Raw genomic sequence first — 21,120 nt, forward strand, 5'->3', positions numbered from 1 at the left:
TTTGGGCTCTGCTGCAGTGGAGTGCTAGGTCATCTTCTCAAGGTCAGCGAAGGTGCGTCCAAGCTGATTGTCATTTTGATAATCATGCCAACAGTTTGGCAGAAGTTGAATCGAAATTGAAGGAGTTGAGGATTAATCATCGTCTCCTCAGCGACAGTGCCCTCTGTCTCATCCTTTTTGAGTAGATGTGGCAATCACAGTGAGGCGTACCTCACTATTTTCATCAAGACAAGGGCATCAATAAGCTTCTCCATGCAGGAATATATGATATAGGATATTTTCCAAGTGTGGGCTTCAGACTGTGGACACATAAATACACAGCAGATCAAATGTGTTGCCTTCGGGAAATGTCCTTTTTTTGCTTTTAATTTGCAGCACTGGCAGATACACAGAAAGTTTTGCAACTGTCTGTCATTTCCAAGCTGTACTTAGTTCATGGTTGTGTGATTCAACCTTCATTTTACAGTCACTCTTCACAGAGAGTATAGACACTGTGTGTGAGCTATGTAAAGGGTTGCATCCAACTAATGTGGTGATTGTGTGATTGTTGCACAGCAGGTTGGTATTATTTGTCCACTGTATTATTGTCAAAGTAACCAAAGTGATTGTTTGCGCATGTTGACACTTCAGTTAACTGTCTTAGTGCTGATCAAACATGAGCACATGTGCCTTATGCAACATGTGCCCTGCCTCCTCCAGATGGCTTTGAGGATTTAACTACATGAAGAGAAAGTCATTTGTTGTGTTTACACATAATGGTGGACACATAACTACAGATAACACCATGGTCTGTTGTATGCTAATCACATTAAAGTTTCTCTTTGAATCTGAATCTGTGGTATTTCATTTTATTGATCTTTTAGAGATGTAATGTTGCAGCTGCTCATGTGTCAGATTACAGCTAGGCTATATTATGAATATAACAAATGTGCATCATGCTAAAATATGTCAGAACAATTGTAATTTTAAAAATTAGGAATTTGATATGTACATGTACAATAAGTACAGTTATTGAATTATATTGCAAATATGAACTGCACTGATGCATGGCTGAAATTGTGCAATAATATTCCTGCATTAGTCACTTTGAACACTTGAAAATGTAAATAATGAATAAGTTTTGGGATATGAAGCTGTTGACAGACGTGAAAGTCCAAGGACCAGCCTTGGGACACCCCAGCTTCCTTCTGTAGAGGTTTGATGGCCCCAGGCAAGACTGACTTCCTGTGACACTGTTCAGTGCATCTGGGTAGAACGAACCTTGAACTGAATACACTCCTGTGCTGCCTCGGCACATTGTGGGATGCATTGTCCAATATTCGATGTCACTTGGACTCTCTCTGACACGGCCACCAGCAGATCCAGCTCCAAATGCCACAACTTTTCAGCCTATTGAATGTAGTTTATGTTGATGTTTTATGCAGTCAAACTGCTTCCACAAATAAACAACAGCAGCACACAGCATCGCAATGATTTTCAGTGGTTTTGAAGAAGTCAATGATAAGTTAATAACCTCTTCTCATAATTGACAACGGCTTTGTCTGTACTGGATTCAACTTGATTAAACTCTTGTTGCTTAGATCCTTGAGGAAAGCAGTCTTTGTCGCAGTTTTTGTTCAGAATGTGGCTGACTGGTATCCGTTTACAAAGGAATCTTGTCTATTTTATGAGTATGGATGGAGAGGATGTATGCTGAGGGATTGCTCAATCTCAGACTATTTTTGTCACTGTCCCTGACCCACTCTGTCTTTAGAAATGTGCTCATAAAAGGCCAGTGACATGGTGAGGGTGGGAATGGACTCAAGTGGTCTCAGAAAAGAGGATCCGGTCCAAACTAAAGTCCATCCTGAACAAAGTCTCTCACCCACTCCATGATGTCCTGGTCAGCAGCATGTGCACCAAAGCCTTCCTCGTTCCATATTTCTGAACTGTTTATCTTGGACACATCAATATATACTTACTTAATATTGTTTTGTTACTCTTTTGATATAATATTCTAATATACTGATATTCTGTTCATTTCTGAGCAATGCTGAAAAAAAAAACATGATTGTGATTTATAATGCATTTCCCTTTTCAAAAAAAAAAAAAAGTTCTTGTAACTTCGTATTATTGGGCCCACAACAATGTAATTCAATTTCTCAGATTGAGAAAATTCATGATGAAGGGCGAAGATGCTCTGAACTTACAAAAAGCTAAAAATACACTATTAGAAAAAATATGGAGCTATAAGCCAACTGCAGCAATTCGTCTGATGAAACAGTTGAGGCTCGGACTCCCAAACTGGGATAATTGGCTCCAACAGATTCCTTGAACAACGTCCTAACAGGATTACATTAGTGCTGAAATATTTGCAGGTTTCCAAATTGTCTACGGCATGTTGTTACTACATAAATCAAGCAACTCTAGGTACAAGTTCCAGCTTCTTACTCAGCTGCCTGGCTCATGTTGAAGTCTTTTCCACTTATGCCCAGTCACATATGCTCCCAGGACACAAAAGCACCAGAGGAGCGCTGGGATTTCAAGGTCAATCAACATACCAGTCCACACAACAGCATAGAATTCAGCCTCTGTGTTTGATGAAACACTTTATCCACCAAAATGTGAAATCAGTTTCACTGAAAATACTTAAAGTCCTTCAAAATCTGAAAAAGCACATGCATCTGTGTTCAATGTGAGTGTAGTGTATCAGCCTATAGTCATGCAGACAGGCACAATCATGGAGTTGTGGCATCATTTGATGTGTAACAGTGTGAGTTCTTGAAGTCACAGTATGAATAATTCATAGCATGTGCATCCCTGACAGTTAGTGTGTCTGTCTTTTCCCAGTAAGCGTATGTAATATTGATGGATAATTAAAGAGGGTGGGTTGGGGTGTGGCTGATTGAACATTCTTATTTCATAAAGTTCAGGGGGGGGAAAAAAGAGCAAAGGCATGCTGAAGAGAAGTGTATGAAAAAAACCAAAGTGGATTGAATGTGTTTGTGATGATAAGCCAGGATGAATTATTTTCCCACCACTCTGACAGCCCAAGATAATGCAATTTATTTAGGACGAATGGAGACGCTACAAGTGGCGCTCTTGTAACAATGGACCCTCAATTTGTTTGTCAGTCACGCGGCACAAGCCTGCAGAATTGGTTTATATTGAATTGTTGGCATGTTGCTCCACCCTGGTCGTCTGCTGGCTGATGTGGTGTGACGTTCGGTCCACAAGGTGCACATCGGCTGCTTTCTGCTGTCTCAGGCTTCTGGGGCTGTAGCTAATCGGTAGTGTCATGCTTTTTCATAGCTTGTGTGTAAACATGCTTCTCTGTGGGTATGTGTTTGCTTGTGCGGAAAGAAAAAAAACACTCAACGCTGTTAAGAGGAAGTCAAGCTGAAATGTAAGTTATAATTTATACTTGGTGGCTCTGAGCTTTGAAATAGAATTAAAGACTTTGGTGTAAAGTTATTCTGTGCTTTTTTAAAAGAATATTATTAATTTTTGGACAAATTAAAGTCAAAGTCCAGAGACTAGTCCTCCACATAGAGAGGGGCCTGTTTGAGGTAGTTCAGGCATCTGATGAGGATGCCCCCTGGTCAAATCCCTTTAGAGGTTTACCAGGCGCTGGGAGGAGTGGGTGGAGAGATCATATCTCTGGTTTGGTCAGACAGACGCTTGGAGTCCCCCCAGGAGAGCTGGAAGAACGTGTGAGGGACAGAGATGTCTGGGCTTCTTCGCTCCCTATACTGTCACATCGACCCCATACAAACTCAGCTGTAAAGACGATGGATGGATGGATGCATGGATGGATGGATGGATGAATTATTTCTACCCAAAGGTACTATGCAGTCTTTCTTCGGCATAGCTTGTCTAAGAGGACTGTTGTGTCACATACACCTGCAGTGTTCCCCGACATCATTGACAGATAAGTAAACTTGACTCCAGCACTGTTTAAATAAATAATGGAGGTTTAATATACCTGTATGGTGGTCTTAGTCATCTGAGTAATCCGGTGTTGCGGGTTTAATCACTGACAGTATTATTAATGGATTACTGACAAGGATTACATGTGGAGTGGTGAAAAGTTCAGTGTTTGACATTCGGACCACCATCTCCACCCGGTGTTTTTTTCCCACCCCTTTCACCCCTGAACATGCACTCTCTCAACAAGACAAACACAGGTGTGTCTCTGCTGCTGGAGAAGAGGCTCTGCATGTGGTCAGACCGACAGAAATAGCCTGTCCCTCCCCTGCGGTGCTCATCAATCCTTGTTCTTCAGAGGCCACTCGGCTCAGACTCAGAACAATAATCACATCAGCACACCTGCTTCTCGTGTACCCTTCTGTATAACATACCAGCACATCCTCAAAAGGTGCGAGGAGTGTCACCTATAGCTTTGGAAGTGGTCGAGATGGTTTTGAGCTCGTAGAAACTTTAGAATTGTCTGTTGCAAACTTTCTGTTTGCGCCTGCCTGGTTGCTTATCAGCTCCTTTGATCAACTGACGAGCACGATAGTCACAGAGTGTGTAGCTATGGACCCCATGGATCAATAACACAAAGGGTACCTTTTTCATGACTGGATTTTGAGTTTTTATGTATAAAAATTGACAACCAACCAGTGTTCACAGAACAATCAATCATGATATGAAAAACTGAACATCTTGTTAGTGAGGCAGCTCAACAAAAAATATTTATGTCAGACTCAATTTGCAGAATGACCCATTTCCCCCTGGCTATCACCTTTATGTGTTTCAATTAATCAGGCTTTCTCTAAAAAAATGACATTGTTCAGTCAGACTCAAGCTTGAGCAACATTTTATTAGACTCGCCTCTTTTTTTCATTGAAGATCTATTTGTTTCAGTGGAGGACCCTATTAAAGCTCAAAGATGACAGCTGAACAAAAAAAAAAAAAAAAAATTGCAGCTGCTCATTTTCTCCTGCCGTGTGGTCACCCCTCAGATTTATACCGTGCACCTTTAAACTGACTAAAAGGAGAGCAGGAAGCTTGATTCAGGGAGGTGAGGTGTGCCGACCCTCCCCATTTTGTGCATGACCTTGTAGACTGCAGGGCTGAAAAATTTAATGTAATACTCCACCCTGCAAACTCCTGCACACATTAAATTGTCTGACTTCTGGGCACAGACATCATCGGCCGACAAGAGCGTCTCTACCAACGAGTAAACTTAACCTCTGTCTTGTTCCATCTCTTCTTCTGTTCTTTCTCACCCTCTTGCCCTCACGTAACTCACCTCTGTAAATCAATCACTTTGAAGTAATCTGAGACTGCGCTGGGGTCTGCATCTCTCTGCTGGAGAGAAGCGTTATCTATATTTCAGCAGAAATAGGTTTCATATTTCCCTGGTGTGTATTCAGCTTGTCGGGCAGTAATTGTAGCTCATCTGCTGTGAGTGACTTGCCTGTCTGGGGGACACTGATACGTGGATAATATCCTGACCCTGTGAGTCTGCCGGCCTCTGTCCATTTTGTCAAGGGAGAGGAGGAAATTTGAAGTCATGCAGGTCATGAAGATTATCCAGAGCAGCTAATTACCAGCGTGGCTCAGCCCAGTTGAAGATAAAGTTCAGTTTGCTGTAATTTTCTTTGTAGATCAATTAGAGGCCAATTTCAGTTTCTAAACTGTTTGTCATTAGTTTGATAGTTTTGGCCATTATTATGTTTATTTGTAACACTGCGTTTTTTTCTGTGATTAAAGTTAAGGGAGGTTAAAGAGATGAGTTAAAGTCAGCATCATTCAGGTTTCAGCGCCAGTATTGGAGCCTTGTTGGGTTTCTCACTTCATCCATCATCACTTCTGTGATGTATTTAATGGTTTGTTCGTTTGTTGTTGTTGTTGTTGTTGTTGTTTTAAAGTTCAGAACTAGTTTCTCAAAAGAAACCGATGGCGTTGCATCCTTATGCATGAAATCTGTTTTAAATATCCAAAACTTTATCCACAACTGACTTGATCACTTCTGACGGTGTTCAAAGCCTGCATTTTGACACATTATTGAAGGTGAAACGCTGATGAAAGAACATTTAAGCAGATATATCAAGAGGATTACTAATAAATCATGCAAAAAAAGCTAAATGTTTTGCAGGTGCAAGATTTGTAGTGGCAACAAACTTGCAGTAAAAGATTTGAATACATTTGTGCCAACTCATTTCTACTCTGTGGATTCATTATCATCCAGCAGTGATCCTTTTCTCCTCCTTCACATCTGTCAAAAAAGAATTGCAAATTTTGTGTACAGATTATGTTTCAATCTCCTGAAAGAAGTGGAGAGCTTCTCTGTAGCACGCATATCCTAAAGCTCCATCGTGAGGCGTAGAATGTTCAGTGTTTCTAAGTCTTTCTGAGAAATGGTGACAAGAGGGATCATGGGATCAGGAACTTTTTCTTCATCTGGAGGAACCAATTCAGACTCTTCAGGCATTTGATGAGGACACCCTCTGTCAGGATCATTCCCCGAGGTCAGTCCACGTGATGCTGGAAGTCATCTATCTCTTAGTAGCCCTGATAACAGCTCTGGGCTATCTCATGATAAGCAGTGGGAGTTGCAGACTCGGGCTCCCTGGGCTTCTCCGCTTTCTGTATTGCCATCACAACCCTGTATGGCCTAAGTGAGTAATGAGAAAGAAGATACAACAGATGCTCCGCAAGGATAGCTGTTGCTGATTTGTTGTCATGCATGACAGCTTGTCCACCACTGTGCACCCCCAAAATATTGAGAATACCCCTGAGAGAAATAGACAGTCTTCTGGGAATTTTAATGCCACATCTGAGGAGGCAGAAACACATGGTTGTTAGTAATGTGTCAGCCAGCGGGCAAAGCATGACTATCTGATGATTGTAGCTGAATTAAAAAAAAAAAAAAAAAAAAAAAAACAGCAAAACAAGTATAAGATAATAACTTTCACATCATGATCATGTTCTGTTTATGTTGATAACATAGATTCAAGGTGTGTTGAACGCTGACAGCTGCACACTTTTGAAATGTACTCTGAAGCGGTTTGACCAAAGTGCAGTGAAAGTTTGTAGGCAAAGCAAAAAACAAAAACACTCTTCAGAAGTATCATATTTAGAAACAATTAGCATTTTTGAATGAATACCTGCTGCTGCTTTAAGTCATACATGCATTCTATAAGCTACTATGATCCAACAAGCATTGTGTTGCATTCAGCACAGTTCACGATGTTGTTGTGGAACCTGCATCAAAAATATCATGCCAGTGCTCAAGATAGGCTTTTGCTTTGTATGTATCTTTTGATCAAATGTTGGAAATGCCTTTTTGACCTATAGGCAAACCAGTCCCTCCTCTGAACTTTGATCTTTTTTCTCCCAACTTTATTTAGAATAAGAGAACCTCAAATGTGAACACACTTCCATCGTCTTCTCCGTCATTTATCTGCTTGTTTAACTTATCTTGAGTCAGTGCTTCTGTGGATCCAGAATATCGTCATATACTTTGACAAGTTGCTAATGCAACAAATGCAATGCACTTGAATTCATCACTGCACTGGCATTCATTACCATAACCAGCAAATTATGTTGTTTCTCAGAATATTGATCTTCTATGGTTGATCTGTACTCATTGGCAGAGTCACCATGATTGTTACATAATGCATAAAAAAAGCATGAATGTTCACTGTAGTCATCATACAAGCAACACGATGAATATTTCACACCTTGGGCTCGTGGAGCCATGACCATCATGACAACAACATCTGTATTTAAGCTCATACTTGGCAGTTTAGTGCTGCCATTCATACAACTCTAACTGTTCTACGTGGTTCAGTACCTTTTAGCGATGTACTCTAGCATTAAATTTTAACGGGGCAGCTCTTGCTGGGCTCAGGTGATGGCTTATCGCACTCATAGAGGGGGAACACTTGAACAGGCTGAGGCATGATCTCTGTCTCAGCAAAGCTATTACAAGGTTCAGTGAGTCTAAGCACTGCCACACGGCGGGCGATAAGCAGGTGTATATACAGTAAATGCAAGTGCGTATGTGTGCAATTTTGCTGTGCGTGGGGGTGTGTCACACGTTTATTCATGCGGAGTTCAGTGTTTCTGTCAGCACAACCTTTTCTGCAGGCTTTCATTCGGTTGAATTTGCTAACCACTCAGCTTCAGACTTCATGGGAAGCAAGACATTTCCTCTAACACAGTCCTCCTTAATGGTCCAGTCTAAATCCTGGGTGCATGTGGGAGCTGACTTCGAGGAGTTGCTTCCCAAATATGCCACAACACTGAGATAATCTCACTCCAGAGAGGCTTAAAAAAACATAAGATGACCCCACAGAGCAGTAAAATGTCACACAGCAGAATGTACAACTTCTTATAAAACTCTGCTCAGGATGGAGGATGTGTTGCAATATGAGTCTCGAAAGAAGATTACACATTATACCTTGAATGACATGAATTTGTGCCTCATTGCAGACTTTAACCCTGAAAGCTGAAATCCTGCAGGGCTTAAACTGTCTCTTTTCCATTGCTTCTTCTCAGGTGTACCATACAAATCTGTGAGGAGTCTTTTTTTCTTTCTTGCTTGCTTTCTTCTTGGCGTGTGTGTTTTTTAAACTCGCCTTCTCCTTCTGTCTACTATGTGAAAGACAGGAAGAGAAAGATGCACTGTTGGGATAGAGGAAGTGACCTATTTTAAGACCAGTGTGTAATTAATCATGAGCAAGCAGCCAGCATTAAGAGAGAAAGAAATGTATGATAGCTCCCTTCGTGACTTTCTGTCCTTCCTAAGCTGGTATTTCTCTTTTAGTTGCTCTCATTCGGTCCATCTTATTTCCCATACTCGTGCTTCTTTATGCCAAAGTTTTATTTGTATCCGCCTCTTTCCGCTACTACAGTAAAACCAGATGCATGCACAGATTTCCACAATCATTACAAATTTGGAGCAAAATATCATCAAAGGAAGCCAGTTCTCTGATTTGAATGCTTTAGCACTGAACCAGTCACACTGAGTATTGTGACTCTTCTCCTTGTGTGTTTATCCTTTCATGCAAAACATTTATTTGGAGTGAGCTTTAGTTGTCGTCAGTCAATCCATACCTATGATCAAACCACAGAGTCTGGAGGCCAGTGTTTGTGGACAGATGGTAAAGGTGGACTCATTTGTGTGTAATAACTCGTTACTAATTATCTGCAGATTAGATCAATGTCCTTCTACTGCTCAGCTTTCTGATGGCCGAGCTGAAGAAAAGCCGCTGTTATCTCTGTGATGAGGTGGTTTTGGTGGAGCAAAAATTTTATCAGCATATTGTTTTCTTTTCTTTTTTTCAGACAAAATTGGAGCAGTGAGAGAACAGTGATTTTATGTCAATTCATTTTATGTTATCTGTGTGGGCAGGCCCACATGAATAAAGATGCAGGCTCAAGCATTGCTCTAGTTTTTCCTATCAGCTGTTGACTTAAATCCTGAGGAGCTTATGGATTACCTTTGAAGATGTGTCACTCCCGATTTTCACCATGGAAAAGAGGCACCATGAGCAGCATTAATGCATAAACCAGAGTTGCAGTGTTGCCCTCTGTGGTGTGACTGACTGGGGTAATCGTCATGAGAAGATCACCTTTCGGCTCCTGAAGCCGTCCTCGCTGAGCCTAGTCAATGGCCCGCGCTCCCCAGCTGTCAGATACGCTGCGTGCTTCGCTGCCTTTTCCACTGCAGCAGACACATGGCTGCCCGGGCTATGATTCATGCAGGACGGATATTTAATACTGAAAGTGTATGCCGAGATACATGGATGTCTTATTTAAATGTTACACCGAAGTGTGACTGAGGCTGATTCCTACATTGGTAGAAGTCTGTAGGTCCACAGGTTCATGCAGAAATAAACATAAATAGGTTTAAACAGACAAAAATATCTTGTTTTTTTGTTTTTTAAAGTGTTGTTAATTTTCTTTGTTGTGTTTTCCCACAAGCAGTTTGATCTTTACCCCAGTGTTTGGGATGTGGCAAGGCTGACATTTTGAAGGAATTGGTTTAGATTATGTCTATTTCAGTGATATTAATGTGATGATTTCCTTTTTCTTTCCTTTAGTTTTTATCTCAACGAGAATGCTTTTTTTTTTTCTTCTGACATTGAGTAACAGCATCGTAAATGCTCTGAATTACTTCAAGGAGTTTAAAATATTTCCTTGTTGTTTTGCCTAAAGAGAGAAAGACATATTTCTCGAGAAGCAAAGTGCTAGAAAAGAGCCCTAATTTTCAGAATTAGAGAACAAAGTCTCTTTGAGAAAACATCAGATTGATCTTTTATGTTTTAATTCAACCTCTGAAGCATGCATACCCCACAGGCACAGAAATCTCTCTTTCTCTCCCTCTCACTCCCTCTCTCTCTCGCTCTCTCTCTCTCTCTCTCACACACACACACACACACACGCACACACCTGTTTTTCTTGTGTAGTGCCCAACAACGATTGTGTGATTGAAATTTTAAGTCAGCAAGGCCAATGCAGAAAAGTGAACATGCCACCTGCATTCACTTGTTTTTATAATCTCATCTGAAGAGTTCTGCACTTCACTTTGTTTTTCTTATGGAATATAAAATGCCAAATTAGGAGGATAAGCACATTTCTCTGTTCTTGTAGACTACGTCAGTTCTTTAACCAATTTCACAACATCATGAATTTTAAAAAAAAGAAAATAAGCCAGTTATTTGATATGATTTATCGTACAAATCAGTCAATATTAACTTCAGCACTACTTGGCTCAGCTAATCCATTTACATTTCCCAGGTGACTTTTCATCACACAATGTGTCACACATACAGTATGCGCACCTTCTCATCCCAAAGTTGTCAGTTCAATCCCCATTTCATCTGTCTATATGTAAAAGCTTTTGGGAAATACAATAAACACCAAAAGTTGCTCCCATTGGAGAGAGAGCATCATGCATCGCAGGCTTATTGCCAATTGAACATTGTCATTAAACCTGGTATCAAACCTGGATTCTTTCTCTGCATGTTAACACAGTGTCATATTCTGCATCATATCAATTTTGAGAAAATTTCCCAAACAATTTCTTTTTTAATATTTAGTCAAAATTTTGAACACATCTTTGAAAATTGTACAGAGAGAATATAAAACGCTCTCCACTCTCGCCTTTTACCAAAGGCCTTCAAAAAGAAACGACATCAATGTGAAAAGACTGTAGAGCCTCATCATTGATACGCCAGTATTTAATTTATTCAGTGAAATTACCAGTTTGCACTTGATTATAATGACAACCTTCAGATCTTCCAAAACTTGCAAGTGTTTAAGCACCAACTGTTCAGTAACTTTCTCCTAAAACAAGACAAAGAGCTCACGTCAGTTGAACGCTCATGTTAGGAAATAAAGGTTTACATTTTTCATGATGACTGGAAAACTTACTTTTGTACCCCAGAGGGATAAGAAAACAAACCTAAACCGTAACAGTAAACTATAAATAATAAACACTCAGTGTATTTTGGTTTCGAGACCGTCCCTATGAGGCTCAGCTTTTTATATAACCTGGAGTTAGATTGTGTTGTGGATGGGTAAGAATGGATGGATGGATCTCTGTCAAACTACAGTTATCAAGTGTGTTACATGCACTCTGGTATCGCTTCTTTCTTTTACGAACTTTAATTTGACATAGTGTATTGGTATGAGCTGACTCGATATTCTTTCTGATGCATTTTCTGATTTTTCTTCAATGCATCGACTTCAATCCAGTCATAATCAATACCTGCTTTATTTTACTGTAGGCTGGAAAGTGCACTGTCAGATCACCCAAGCAACATTTAGTGAAGCTCGAGTTTTCTTCAGCATGGCCAAAGGGCATTTTAGAGTTAGTAGCTGTGACTGACTAATTATTTTTTATAATGATAACATGCTGGAATGACCAGAAGTTTCCTGTGGACGGACAGGCAGAGCACGCAGATTCCCCACAGAAAGGCTGAAGCACAAATCATTCCTGGGTCTGTTGTTCCTTCACGTTTGCACTGACCTATATTTTTTTTCCATGTGTTATAGACAACTCAGTAACATCAGAGTTTATCACCCGCATCAGTACATCATTAACCTTAAAGAGTGTGTGTTTTCCAAACACGCTCAGTGTTTTTTTCTTCTTCTTCTTCTTCTTCTTCTTGGCTGCTCTATTAAAAAATGAGCCCATCTCTAATGATTTCTGTCATTCAGTGAATCACTTTTATGCATTTTCAAAGGAAATTTTTCCATCATCAGCCCTGTCCGGCGCATTAACAGCGTCCTCGCTGCAGCTGTGGGAGTCTGTGGCGCGGTTTCATAGGAAATTGAACAGACACCCACGTTATTTCAAACTAGCATGCAATGAGTCAGGGTCACACAAACAGCCAGAATACACACACACACACACACACACACACACACACACACACACACACACACACACACACACACACACACACACACACACACACACACACACACACGCTTCCAGACTTACGCATAAGCATAAAGACCCTGGCTCACAGATACACACACGTGTGACAGTATTTCCATGCTTGAGGGGGAGCTGCACTGTGTGTGCTCCACAGCATCTCTCTGCTCATACATCATTAAGAGAGTCTGCGTGTTATTATGGAAAACATGCAGTGTGTTAGATGGCCTGACAGATTGTGTCAGGGCCTGCAATTCTATCAGGATTGGATAATAAAAAGACACTTAATCTAGCCAGTTCCCCAGACCTTAATCTAGCCAGTCCATTTTTTGCACACACGATAGGAAAAGTCTGACAATCACTCTGTGCTCTAACCACCCTTGTCAAATCTTCTCCCTCCCATTCTCATCCAATCTTAAAATATAAGAGCAATAATTACGATTTAATCTCCTCAGTCCCCCACATTTTTTTCGCCAAAACGTCTCCCACGACGAGCCGCAGAGTTATTGCCCTGCAGCGCACATGGTGTTTATAACCATCTCCATGAGGCAGGAATGTGGCCCAGAAAAAAATAAAAAAATAAAAAAGGTTCCTGCACCAGTCTGCCAGACTGGGTGATGATCGGCTAATTTATGAGGACCTTGGCTCATCAGTAGGACCCTCGACTCAGCATATTGTCCTTCGCCTGGCATGCCCCTGTTTACCATCAATCATGATAAATAGGGACAAGACAGACGCAACAACAGCCGATCCGTCACCTTGTAGAAAGTCATGGAGACAAGGATGGATCTGCACACTCTTCCAACCTCTCTGACAGGGAAGCGGCGAGAGGATGATCTCTGTGTGGGATAATAACGGGAACATAATGCTGGCTCATCACCTGTCATAGTTCGTCAACTCTCAAAATGCTGGTTTGATGGTATGTTTCCAGAAAGTAAATTCAGTTAACTGCCTCTCCCTCTCTGTCACCCACTGTCCTTTTACAGTGGAAAATAATCCATGCCAGACCAACCCCTGTCTCCACGGTGGGAGCTGCCTGCAGGAAGGCGATGGCTACAGTTGCTACTGTCCTCAGGGCTTCTCTGGAGAGAGCTGCGAGATCGGTGAGTCACTGCCAGGTCGTGTGTGTGTGTGGGTGTGTGTGTGTGAGGGGCCCTGCAGAGGTCAGCTGCTGCAGACAATGCTGTGTCACTGTGGATGAGGGGAAGGCAGAGACCGGCATATGCCATATTGACATTTAGCAGTTTGCATTCTGATGTGCAGCTTGAAAACTTAAGACATCCCTCTCTGGACTTTGTTCCCTGAAGTTTTTGATGGACTCTGGATCCAGTCTGCCCTGCCTGCTTTTGCTGTCAGGTCCAGTAGTTTTGGATCAAGCTTTCTGTTTTAAAGTCAACAGGGAATATCCATATGCTGCAAGTCAGCCCTTTATGCAAGAGGCTGTTGAAGGTGGACTATAAATGCTCAACTATGTGTGCAATTACGTGCGTGTGTGTGTGTGTGTGTGTGTGTGTGTGTGTGTGTGTGTGTGTGTGTGTGTGTGTGTGTGTGTGTGTGTGTGTGTGTGTGTTGTCACCCTTCCGCCCAGAGAGCAGCATGCAGCTCATCTTTCCACTCAGCTGTGTGATGGGAGAATGCGGTTGTCAGAAAATGGAGGCGCAGTGATTTAGGTGTACGAGCCAATGTGGGGGTGACAGATACACACAAGGACACATGGGCCACAGAGGAGTTGGGAGCTCAGTGAGGGGTGGAGCGGCTGATTAAAGTGCAACAGCAGGAGTGCACGCTGGAAAATAAAAGGAAGAAGAAGCAGATGTTGACGGAAATAAAAGTAACTTTTCAGGTGTTGAGGAAGAGTGAAGGATTTCAACAACAAAGTTTCGACTGAGCTTGAACTCAACAACTGATAGAGAAGTTTTGTCTGATGCTGCAAGTGGCTGGACAAATGCTTGCGGGCTGAATCACAGTAAATATTGGATTGCACTTGACTTGCAATGTGGGGTAATACGACTATTGAAGACACTAGTAGTCCCACACTGTTGACTTAAATAATTTGGTCTTCTATTTGCCTTATTCTGCAGAGTTGATATTGCAGAGCCGGTCAATTTGTGGTTAGTCCAGATTTTACCATGGGTTCCTTTTTCTCGACCTTTGTGTTCTTTTCATGTTCGCATATGCAAATTGAGTGAGCTGTGGGTTAAAAGGTCATTATTTACAGAAAAGGGTCACGGATCAGGTGTCAAGGGTCTAAGTAGGCGTATTGTCCTGGCTGCGATCATCAATAGATCTTGCTTAGGCTTTTGCTTGAGCCCTTAAGCAGATAATATGCAGCATTTAGGTTTGTTTATATTGGGATCAATTACCAATCTGCTGTTGGGTCAATAATTTGTGACAAATACATCAATGCTTGTGTTACTCACACATGAAGGTTTTGTAGTGATTATGTTGGGTAACTGACTAAAATAAAAAGCTTGAATGCTGAATGTTTGAAAGAAAAAGAAAAACAAAAAGATACGGTACTAAATATTCGTCAGTGGCTCTTTCTCACTTATATCTCAGCAGTTGGGCCTTCTTCTCTTATTAGTGTTGCTTTTTCCAAGTGTTATTTAAGTGTTGTCATGTTGATTAGAAGTTAAACAGCTGCATATCTGATGTTTTCAATGTTAATTAGAGCTAAAGGCAAAAAGGTTAATTGTTTGGAACAGCAAATGCTTGACCACAATTTCAGCAGATTGCACTTTGCTACCATTAACTGTGTTCCATTTCACATCTGTAGCTCATGTTTTCCTCACCATTTACAGCAGCTTATTAAAAACATTGTTTTCCTTCTGATTCAGAAATTATTTTGGAAACGGCGACCTGACCACATGAAGCCTCAGAGAGATATGAGGAGGGAGATTTGGCAGGACCGGCTTGATAAGACCCCTCTTCTGGTTAATTGTTTTTAACGCAGACGGGGGTGGCCAATAAGCCACTATGAAAATAAATCGATTAGAAAATCATATTTAGGACTTGCCCCCACATACCACTGGAAGTAACTGACATGCTACTGGTGGTACATGCACCACAGTTTGAGAATTATGGATGCAGGATTTGAAAAAAAAAAACGCACATGTTATAGTTAAATAGCATATGAACAATGTCACAGTCATCTTTAATTCCCATATATCTGCATATTTCCAGTGGAAACATTTCAAACAAACCAAGGTTTAGGACTAAAATGATGGAACGTTGTGTATCTGTAAAAGGAATCAGTTTATGGAACAATCTGGAGAAAGAAATCAAAGAATCTAAATCAAGCAGCACATTTAAAAGATTAATTAAATCCAGTATGTTAAAGAAATATAATGAAATATTCTAGTTATATTTGATTTCCTTTTTTTTTGTTGTTGTTGTGAAAAGCATTAAGTTAATTGTAATCGAAGAATTAATGTTATGTCACTGTCTGTGTTGGCCAGCAGTTATTTTATTTTATTGTATTATAAGTGTGTGTGTGTTGTTTTCTGGGGATAAGGGGCAGATATAATAAGACTTGTCTTCTTTCTGCTCCCTTTCATTCCTGGTTGGTGAAAGTATTTACATGGAACCTTTTTATTTTACAACTGAATGAAATAAAAACAAACAAACTAACAAACAAACTAATTGCATTCCAAGTTTGACAGAGTGTTCAGTCCTCCTCGGTTTATCTTATGCGGTCCAGTGGTCTCCGATGGTTTCTGTCGCTGGTACTGCTGTTGGTGTAGACGGACAACTCGAATAGCAACTGAATTAGTGGATATTTGCAGGATGTTTCATACAACATTTGATGCTTTTTCTAAGGAACTGAAAATTTTGCTGTATTGTGTTTTAAAACACACCAGTTGTATATTTTATAACAATAGTTTGACACAGATTGGGAGATAAATGAACAAGTGGCCCATTGACTCAAGATAAAAAAAAAAAATGTGTTTTTCATTTCATTGGCTCTTTAAAAAAAAAAAGTCTAACCTTATCTGTATTCCTGAAGTCACTTAAGCTCATTCCCAGCTGTCAATGAGAACACCTGTGCAGAAATGTGTCGCGCTAACACTAAAACTTAAACTGCAGGCGGTAGTATCCCATTGATCATCGGGGCCGGTGGGTAAATTCTGGATCCTGCAGCGGACGAAGTGATTAATGAGGCACTCCACAGCCTGTCAGTTTGACGGCCATGTGTTGAGATATAACAATGAATTATATTTCCCCTTACCCTTTTCGTGGACTGAACGTTTGTTTTCAGATATGAGGGAATAAAGTGTAGCCAAAACAAAGAAGAGAAAGAAACATTCTCATGGGATTTGTATTTCGTTGATTATGTCCAAACAAGAAAAAGCCCAATATTTCATTCCTAATGCTTCTAATCCGTCTTTCAGTCTGGACAAATAAAAGCAGGTATGCACATGCATGAATTTAAAATAGAATATATCACTATATGGTTCAGCAAATTTACACTGAGTTAAAAAAAAAAAAAAAAAAACATTTGAAGATGGTTCACATTCTTTCCAACATAGACGTTTCCTATTATCTTGTGTGATTTGGCCCTGATACAGATGCATGTAGTTCAGTTGAGTACATGGAAATATGTGAAGATATAACAGAAATTTACTATATACCTTCAGGTAACCTCAACAGATTGATGAGGTAAAATAACATCTGCAACCTTGTTACAACCACTGATATGCAAGAAAATAGACCAAGAAAGCTAATAAATCCAGTGTTACTAATCTGTGTTTAAATGCAATGGTCACCCAACTCACACAGAGAAATTGTAATGTTATCATTGCCACAAACATGAAAAGCACATTTTATTTAAAATGTTTGCCTATAAAGTTACCAATCTGAATCAAGATGCACCTTGAGAATTCAGGCAATATGAAGTACATGCAACATAATGTCTACTACTCAGTGGAATGAAAAGCGTTGACATATGTAAACTATGTGTAACAGAATCAGCTGGCATGTTTGTCCATGTTCCCCTGGAGAAACATGAAAATAAAGAAGTCGCAGGGAGCTTCGGGGAACTCTCAGCACGACACGGTAAGAAAGGCAAGTAGAAATAAAAATTGTGCTTAAAACAAAGGTTAAGCTTAACTTACACAAAGGACGGTGAAACAGCGGTTAGCATTGTTGCCTCACGCCAACAAAATCCTTTGTTTGAGCCTGCCGAATCTATGTATTGAATTGGCTTTTCACTCCACCTACTTGCACTCTTGCATGAGTTTTATCCTTACACTCCGACTCGGACATGCTTGTTGGGCTAATTAGTGACTCCAAATTATGTGCATGAGTGATAATGTTTCTCTTTGTGTTCATTCAACCTGTCCGGGGTGGACAGATTGCCTGGGAATGGGCTCCAGCCCATATAAGTCCAGGCGAGATAAAGCTGGTGCAGAAGATGAATGGAGGCTTCAGTTTGAAGGTCTTGGCAATGCACACACTGGCTCACTGTTGCAAAGTCACAGCTGACATTGAGAGCATCACTTATGTTTCTAAAGCTGACTTACCGAGCTGACACCTTCAAAGACATGAACTTCCCTGGAAACATTGTTCTGGTAGGATGAAGAGGAAAGTGAACAGTGGCATGTCCTCAATACATGCAAAAGCACGGCTTCAGTTTTGTTTAGTCTGCTGTGACTCCTGTGATAAATTGCCAATTAAACATGAGCAGAGACATGTAGCTTCCAGACAGCATCACTAATTATGTTACTACTTGTGAAATGTCAGTTATAACATTGTTTTGGTGTGCTAATGATTTCTTTTTTTTTTTCACTTTTTCATTAACTGTAAGGAATGAAGTCCATGAAGCCGATGTGAGTGCTATAAATGTTTTCAATTAACAGCACAGTTCCCATAATAAGCCACAGCCATATGTAGTGGCTGTGACAGCTGCTGTGGAGCTGTAGGGGCTTTTTTTTCCCCTAATGTGATACGATACTGCTCTTCCCATTTCATTGAAAGGTGTGATAAGCATATCATCAGGTTAAAAATAAATCTCTTTATATTCGTCAATGACTAACGAGAGGTGCGAAAATAAAGCCTGTACACATGCACCATATTTATAAAATAGAATAAAGTACTAATGCAGATTCACCTTACACATGCATATTTATGTCCTGGATCTTGGTTTGTGTCCTCCTGAACACCGACATTTGTGTAGTTTTGTGCAATTAATCTTGAATTCACTCTTGTATGTGATATGCCAAATCAAAATATCCACAATGAAAAAACACTGTGCCGACATTCATCACAGAAAAGAAGAACAGTGCCAGCTTCCATTTTTCAACATTTTATCTTTGAAGATTGACAGTTTAGTTATGACCCTGAAATCCTGGTTGACAAAAAAAAAAAGTCAAATCAGCATCATTCGTTTGGAGCATTCAGGTTGTATCACACGTCATCAGCAGATCAAGTTTGTTCAATTTAGACATTGAGTCAGCACTGATGAGACATCAGAGGAACTCTCGCAAAGTTTGAACCTTCTTTATTTTGGTGGCACTTGAACGGACCTAATCTTCTGATGAAGATACAACCGAGTTCAGACAGCTCTAGGATAGGCTGGCAGAGTTTTGAAGATAGAGTACAACATTTTTAGTTATTTGGACTGAAGACATAAGCAGATTGATGAGGTCTGATGGGTTCAATTAGAGTAGTGTCTCTGTTTTTTCCATTTAAATTGAGTACTTGCCTTTGTGTATTCTAGGAAAGAAATTTAATCATTTTTGACTACAGCAGCTATTTCTGTTCAGTTCAAATGTGGTTTGTTGTGGGGGAAACACATTAACCTATCTCTGTCTATCTGAGAACAGAGGTCAACAAATCACAGCATGTCTAAATGGAGCAGGAGTTAGCAAAATTATTTCTGGTTGACTGCTGTTTGCTCTTTAGAGAGACCTCAATCAGACAATCAGGCACTCTGTCAGGAGAAAGATGGAGAGTGGGCAGGTAAATAATTTCAGGCGGAGATTCATTTATATTCACAGAGATTAGCAACAACAACACTGTTAAATTCATTCAAATGCAAATATTTTTGCGAAGCATTTTTTCACCAGAATACAAAATAAATTGCTGGTGTATGAAATATGCTATTTTTGATTTTAAATTCAAAACATGCTGTGGGGGGGGGTGGGGGGGTCAAGACTTTAAATGATCCTGTTGAAAGGGGGAAATTACTGTGGTCACACGATTCTCTCTTCCTGTCTTTTGACCCCTGTTCATCCTCCCCTTCATCCATCTTTCTCATTGTCCTATGCAGATCTCGCCCCTCCATTTCCTCTGTCATTTGCATGATGAATCAGAGGAGATAAAAGCACCTGTGCTGCTTCAGAGAGTTCAACAATCTGGTCAAAGTGACACAGTCTCATTTGACGTTTTTACCCCTCATTCTCTGCATATTTAACCAGCCTTTTTCACTTCTTATTTCCATCTCCAGTAACATCTCAAGAAAGTCAGAAGCACACTGAGCACCTTGTGAAGAATGCATACGCACCTACAATACCTGATAAAGTGCAGACAGATTCACAGGTCATTGGTTAATTCGGTAAAAAATAAAGTAAAGCAGTAGCATGTTGTATTGTATCTGAGAAAAAACATCATGGTCTCCTATTTTTGTACTGTCAGCATGCTTTTTTAAAATTTGCCCATCTCATGTTCTGGCTTCCAATCATGGTGATTAGATCAGTGTTATCTTTTCTACTTCCCTTCACTTTTTCTCTCTCTCACTCTCTCTCTCTCTCTCTCTCTCTCTCTCTCTCTCTCTCTCTCTCTCACTCACACACACACACACACTTTGTATCACTCTGCCCCTTCCTCTAAAATGTACTTTTTTTTTCTTTTCCTACATTTAGTTCTCTGACCATATCGTCATATCGAAGACCCCCATTGCCCTCTTTCATCATTCATCCTCTCATTTTCTTTCCTGAGTTCCTCCTCTCCTTCTCCTTTCTCCATAATTTACTTTCTTCATTCTCCTCTATTTCTCATTTCTCAGAACCTCTTTCTTTTCAGTCCATTGTTTCTCGACCTCCCTCCCGTCACCCCCCTGAGCACATTGCTCATTGGCAAGACCTGCAGTACCGGCTAGTATTGAAATAGCTCCGCAGTGCAGGGATTGTGGCGGGAACAGGCCTGAGGACCCCCCAGCAGTTCTCCCAAATAACACATTTCATTTCCTGTTGCACTTTCTCACTTCCCCACAACCCCTAACCTCCTGTCTTTCTGTCTCTCTCTCTCTCTCTCTCTCTCTCTCTCTCTCTCTCTCTCTCTCTCTCTCTCTCTCTCTCTCTCTCTCTCTCTCTCTCTCTACCTGCTCAGTATTTTTCTGTCAAAGGCCAATACAATTATTCATACAGAAATGTCTCTGTACTCATGCATAAAATGAAACTTATTCAAGCTCACATGCTCACTCACCTGCATACTTGAATTGCCAAATATGCTCACAAGGCCATATGTGAAATATGTATTTTTTTTAATATTTTTTTTTAACAATCCCCCCTCCTGCTCTCTCTCTCTCTCTCTCTCTCTCTCTCTCTCTCTCTCTCTCTCTCTCTCTCTCTCTCTCTCTCTCTCTCTCTTTCTCTCTCTCTCTCTCTCTCTCTCTCTCTCTCTCTCTCTCTCTCTCTCTCTCTCTCTCTCTCTCTGACCTCTTGCAAATACCTGTTTGGAACCTGTCTTATATAAAACCAATATGCTCCTGAGATTATATGAGGTGCTGATGTATTACT

The 21,120-nt window shown here is 40.5% G+C and overlaps 1 protein-coding gene across 1 annotated transcript in view; it reads left to right on the forward strand.

The window, feature by feature from the left end:
• ncanb (neurocan b) overlaps nucleotides 1–21,120 on the forward strand; it is a 168,493-nt gene that overhangs the window by 92,856 nt on the left and 54,517 nt on the right. The window contains exon 10 of the mRNA XM_030082709.1: nucleotides 13,369–13,485. Coding sequence (XP_029938569.1) covers nucleotides 13,369–13,485 — 117 coding nt within the window. The remainder of the gene's footprint in view (nucleotides 1–13,368; nucleotides 13,486–21,120) is intronic.

This window comes from Salarias fasciatus, chromosome 23, assembly GCF_902148845.1.
Source record: "Salarias fasciatus chromosome 23, fSalaFa1.1, whole genome shotgun sequence".
Classification (NCBI taxonomy): Eukaryota; Metazoa; Chordata; class Actinopteri; order Blenniiformes; family Blenniidae; genus Salarias; species Salarias fasciatus.